Source organism: Rosa chinensis, chromosome 3 (genome assembly GCF_002994745.2).
Source record: "Rosa chinensis cultivar Old Blush chromosome 3, RchiOBHm-V2, whole genome shotgun sequence".
NCBI lineage: Eukaryota > Viridiplantae > Streptophyta > Magnoliopsida > Rosales > Rosaceae > Rosa > Rosa chinensis.
In genome coordinates this window covers 1,185,507-1,191,506 of record NC_037090.1, presented here as the reverse complement: position 1 = coordinate 1,191,506, position 6,000 = coordinate 1,185,507, and the positions used below count along the sequence as shown (strand labels likewise).

Sequence of the window (6,000 nt, the reverse complement as noted above, 5' to 3'; positions counted from 1 at the left end):
TACTCATTTATGTCCGTAGTTATTAGAGGCGATGCAAAGGAATTCTTGTCCATTCTTACAATGTGTTTTCACATGAAAACCATTGGCTCTTATATCTTTAAAGTTCGAAATGCAACACTTTATTAATAGCCAATGATTACATCAAAGTTTCCAAAATCTATTCCAAAATAAAATCAAACTTATACAAATTGTAATTGCCAATCCGTTTGGTAATTCCAATGAAATATGACCAGGGAAGTAGAGAGATGTTGGTGGAGCGAGGCTCGCTTAAATACCCCGATCTCAATTACTTTCCTAGACATCATACTTCATTGGGTACGCCACATGAGAAAGAGTCAATACAATTGTCATTTGTTGACTAAGGCACATTTGCCGTTTTATTGGAAAATAGAAAAGGACTATTCTAATCAAAGTCTGCGGCATCCTTGTGCTCTTTATTTGCAGCTTTGAAGTCCTCAGTGGTGAGAGTGATATCTTCACCATCTTCATCTTCAGCAAGATTGATATCTTCATCTTCAGCAAGATTGATTTCTTGCTCTCTCAATTGCCTATACTCCTTGTAGCTTGCAGCTAGTTGGGTACTTGCATGGCATTGCTTGAACCAATGCTTCAATTGATCCATATCGATGACACATGTCATTTGTGGTTACCTCCTTTCATTTGAGGTGCAGGTTGTCCACATTGTGGATATTGCCAAAGCGCTCTTCTAGCGCTACCCATAGGTTTCTTGAATCCTTGATCGACATGTACTCTAATCTGAGAGATTTATCCATATGTCGTCACATCAAGATAATTACTTGAGCAGCATGCTTTGTGGGTGTTCGTTGGAACACAAGGCCCTGGTCAGGTGCCTATATTATGGGCAATATCCCTCTCGTAGTGAGATGGTTCTCAACGTCGGTTACCCAGTCATGGTATTCCGAGCCTGTTGAGTCAAGTGTTGGAAAGTCGAGTCTAGGTTCATTCGACATCCTGAAAAATAGGAAGATAAGATATATTGGTTTCGGAGTTTAAACTTCCACGAAAACTAAAATAATAAGATTTCTGAGCTATGCTACCAAGAAATCAATTTCCAAGAATATTTGGATTAGATGAAAACAATGATGTTTGCGGACGCTCTTAGTCCGATTATTATGAACACTCTTAGTTCATTGATTTACGAACACTCTTAGTTCGTTTAGAGTGAATCCCCACGATTCTACTTTTAGTCCATAAATTGATGTTTTGCAGACGCTCTTAGTCCGATTATTATGAACACTCTTAGTTCATTGATTTACGAACACTCTTAGTTCGTTTAGAGTGAATCCCCACGATTCTACTTTTAGTCCATAAATTGATGTTTTGCGGACGCTCTTAGTCCGATTATTATGAACACTCTTAGTTCATTGATTTACGAACACTCTTAGTTCGTTTAGAGTGAATCCCCACGATTCTACTTTTAGTCCATAAATTGATGTTTTGCAGACGCTCTTAGTCCGATTATTATGAACACTCTTAGTTCATAGATTACGAACGCTCTTAGTTCGTTTAGCGTGAATTTCTATAATTCCGCTTTTTTATTACAAGTCTCTGAAAAGAAGAGAAAAGGAATACAAACTCAAAAACAGGAACTTTAATCTTTAAAACTTACTTGTTGAAATTCGGAGCAAATTCTCTTCTGAACAGATCCCACTTCAAATGGTGTACAGGTCTCACAACGACTCCAACATGGTTGAAATTTGGAGATCAGATATATGAGACATAGATGAACAACTTTTATGAAGAAAGGATTTTGATTATATGTCCCGAAAAGGACGTTTCTCGGCGTGCAAGCAGGCTGATCTGCACAGGAATGAGCGTGCTGGATAGCTCCCACTTCGGATGGTGTACAGGTCTCAAAACGACTCCAATAAGGCTGAAATTTGGAGGTAAAATAGAAGAAACATTGATAAACAACTTTTATGCAGAAAGTATTTTGATCAGAGGTTCTGAACAAGATGTTTCAGGGTGTGAAAACAGGCTGATCTGCACAGGAACGAGAGTGCTGAACATCTCCCACTTCAAATGATGTAAAGGTCTCAAAACCACTCCAATAAGGCTGAAATTTGGAGGTTAGATAGAAGAGACAGAGTCGAACAACTTTATTGAAGGAAGGATTTTGATCTGAGGTCCCTATCAAGATGTTTAGGGGCGTACAAGCAGGCTGGAGTTAGAGCCTCGTGCTGATAACGTGTTTAAGGACAAACATAAAATAACTTTGGAATGAACATAAATTAACTTGAGAGGGAGAGAGATTTGATTCTGAGAATGGAGAGTAATGTGTGTATTTCATTTCATTCAAAGGAGGTATTTATAGGGATACATTTGGAGTAAATAATGATACAACTTGATGGTATCTTCATTTGTAGCCTCATTTTGTGGCATCTCCATTTGTAGCCTCATTTTGTGGCATCTCCATTTTCAGCTCCACATTGTGGTTGTGATGATGAAGATTGCCACACTTGTTCCCCATTGGCATAAAGCTTGACTCACAAGTCACTATACCTAAAATACCTATCTTATACATGACATAGACATTTTATACTATGAACAATACAACATGTTTCATATATACTACAACATGTCTCAATTACTTCCCATGTATTTTGAGCACCTTTCCCTTCTCATACCTACATTCTTGTTTTGAGGGAGAAGAAAGGGTGTTTTTTTGTCTTTGATAAACAAAGAAATAGGGTTGTATAAATCATTTTTGAGAATGAATGAGCAATGTAAATCTGACTTCATGTGGTTTTCACACGAACCAGGAATCATTTTCGAAGTTCATAGACCACTTCTCTAACTCTGATGACGTTCCACCATTGTGAAGCTCTTGAGCCACCCAGTACATGTGCGGATAAGTTTCCCTTGCCATGATCTACGTATCTACTTTGACCTAAGCTTTTCTTGTTCGTTCTTTTATCAATGGTTTTTAGTTGACTCTGGTAGAATTGAATTCTAAAGTCAGTTTACAATGTCGAGGAAAATCCGTGGTGCAATAGGAGTCTGTTAGATCAAGTAGACTTTATGAGAAGATTTCGATGTACTCTAGTATAAGATCTTGTTTGATGCTTCATTTGTCATTAGACACGGCTCATTGTCACTGAGAGTTGAATTTTCTAAGGAGAATAGTTGGTTCTAATAAGAAACTTCTTCGAAACTCCATGGGGATTATTGGTGAAAAAGTATGCAAGTGCATGCATTTACCGTTTGATCTTCACAGAAAATGTGATGCTTTCGAGAATGACTTCTCAGAATGCTAAGACCAGCGTTTAGTCAAACTAGGCGTGTTGTTTCCGACTTCGGAATACATCAAGCATTCAAGTAGTTCCAACCAAAAAGATCATGCATTCAACATTAATCTGCATAACAAGTTTGCATTCAAGTAGTTCCAACCGAAAAGATCATGTACCACATAAAAGGCGACTTTTCCTTTCTCTGAAGTAGTCATTTATTAACTGATATCTGGTAACAATATTGAAACACTGACTGAGATACAATTTAACAAAAACTATTTGCAGTGGATTATTTTAGGATCAACACCAGTACACCTTTAGAATGCAGGCATGTAGACAAGCATCAGTGAAATCACTTAAACATATTTTCTAATTAACTTGATGGGGTTGTTGTTTGTTCCATCTGAGTCGTGGAAGCAAACGGATTGGGTGGCATGATCAAGCTTTCAGAGGGGCCTTCCAGCATTCTAACAACTGCTTTCATGGAAGGGCGACTCACCGGGTACCACTGGATGCACCAAAGTGCCACAATTGCTAATCTCTTAGCAATCTGAGCATCTCCATCATCAGCTAGCTCCAAATCCAACTCTTCTCCTTGGATCAGACACTCGTAAATCAATTCAGGAAAATACACCTCATTGTCGCTAGATGTAACAGCAGTTTCCTTCATAGCTCCAATAACTTCAAGAACTAGCATCCCAAAACTATACACATCTGATTTGTAGGAGACAGTTCCGAAGTTTCCATTAAATACTTCAGGCGCAATGTAGCCCGTAGTGCCTCTGGCAGCAGTCATAGATATAACACTATCTTCCTTGGAACAGAGTTTAGCCATACCAAAATCAGAAATCTTCGGATTAAAGGCATGGTCTAACAAGATATTGTGAGGCTTGATATCAAAGTGGAGAATCCTCTGGTCACACCCTTGGTGAAGGTACTCGATTCCCTTTGCTATACCTGTGATGATGTTGCAAAGTTTCTCCCAGTTAAATGAACTGCTGCTCTTATTTGATCCTCTAGATGTGATAAACTTCCCCAGAGAACTGTTTGGCATGAGCTCATAAATAAGAGCACGTTTGCCTCCTTCAGCGGAAAACCCAAGTAGGCGGACCACGTTTACATGGTGAATCCTACCAATGGTTCCCACTTCATTAACAAAATCATCTCCATTTCCTTCAGAATCCTTGAGGACTTTTATGGCTACCGGAACTCCATTAGTGGGAAGCTTTCCACTGAAAACACTTCCAAAACCGCCTTCACCCAACTTCTTCTTGAATCCATTTGTCATCTTCTTTATATCAGCATAGGAGTATCTTGTTGGTACATGGGACTTGTGATCATCTAGGAACTTTTCAATCTTTCTTTGATTCTCCTTTTCCTCTTTCCTCTTTATTGATTGCTTTAAATGGTAAAAGATGGCTACCGCCGTAGTTGACAAGACAACAAACCCACATACACTCACTCCCATGACAATAAACCTAGTTGATAGACCTGAATTAAATAGGAGATAATTAGTAAAGGTGAACGATACTAGTAGACGATACTTTTTTTACAATTATATTTTCTAGTGCCGTCTTGAACACAAGATATTTATTTCGTGGAAAGCTCACTAGGCACGTACCTTTGTGTTTTTGTATGGGACTGGGAATGAGACTGGGAATGGAACGGGGACTGGGAATGGGAGGATAACACTTCAAGACTTGATTGCTGCTGTAATTGATATAGCACCTTCCACTGCAGTTCTGACATTCTGGGAAGTCCGATGGATTCCATTCCAGGAAAAGACGATTGTCTAGTTCACAGCCACACGGATCTTCCAGTGTTTTTTGAACTGGAAGAAAGAATTCTGACAAAGTATAGCACTCACTGCCTACCGGCAATTCATTTAAAGTAAAATCCCCATTAACAGCCAGAATTTGATAATGCCCTGGGACACTGAGACATGAGATCGGAAAGCTGTGCATGAGATCTTGTGCCTGGGTACAATTTAACAACGTCATGTACATCAAATTTTGTTCGTAATTGTAAATGGAACAGCAATCTTTAATCACATTTGCTGGTTTAAAGAGCGAGAAGGAGAGAGTAAAATTAGGAAGGCGTCTCGGGAGGCAATCATCCTCATCATACACACGAAACTGTTGTCTCTCGTAATCGATTGTTTGTATTAGAAAGAATCCTGACGATGAGGAAAGCTTCATCATGGTCTTGTTGCTGAAGCTGCTGCAGGAAACCTCAAACTCTGGATGGCCACAGTGACGGGGATAGTGTTGTAGACGGAATGGAAACTTGATATCAGGACCATCATGCCCACACCTTTGAACTGGGCAGTCGTGATCATCGGCTGCTTTGCTAATTGGTTTAACAATACTGGGGAACACAATTACAAGCAAGAAAAGCAGAGGCAGGATATTCATCTTAACTAGTCTACTCTCTTAGCATATATGAAACAGTTGGTTATAACTATTTACATACAATGTGCTAGTCTTTGGTCGGTTCACATGCTTTATAACTCATACAATCTGCCATTGTATTCCATTTCGGAGGCATATATTTCACTCAAATTATTATTCTGCCTTATCACTTGACTTGACCCAACAGTGGCGGTCATTGCTCTAGGCTAGGGTAGCTTTCTTGGCAAGTGCATGGCGAGGAAGGTTCCCAGTTTCTTCCTTCACCGTGTGGAATATCGTATTCCTATTCCTTGTATTTTTCTCTAGTCCAGCAAAAATTCTGCCTATTAAACCTTGCT

The 6,000-nt window shown here is 39.2% G+C and overlaps 1 protein-coding gene across 1 annotated transcript; it reads right to left on the bottom strand.

Moving 5' to 3' along the window:
- Positions 1-3,400: 3,400 nt before the first annotated feature.
- LOC112192114 (rust resistance kinase Lr10) lies at positions 3,401-5,877 on the bottom strand. Its single transcript, XM_024331682.2, has 2 exons — positions 4,873-5,877; positions 3,401-4,742 (listed from the first exon to the last, which is right to left on the bottom strand). Exons 1-2 carry the CDS (start codon positions 5,663-5,665, stop codon positions 3,625-3,627), a joined length of 1,911 nt encoding a protein of 636 aa, XP_024187450.1. The 5' UTR covers positions 5,666-5,877; the 3' UTR covers positions 3,401-3,624.
- Positions 5,878-6,000: the final 123 nt, after the last annotated feature.

Bases quoted from the DNA above. Each gene is read 5' to 3' on its own strand.
- LOC112192114 (XM_024331682.2), bottom strand. From the start codon at position 5,665: ATGAATATCCTGCCTCTGCTTTTCTTGCTTGTAATTGTGTTCCCCAGT. The intron at 4,743-4,872 runs GTACGTGCCTAG...TATTTAATTCAG, and splicing joins TCCCATACAAAAACACAAAG to GTCTATCAACTAGGTTTATT.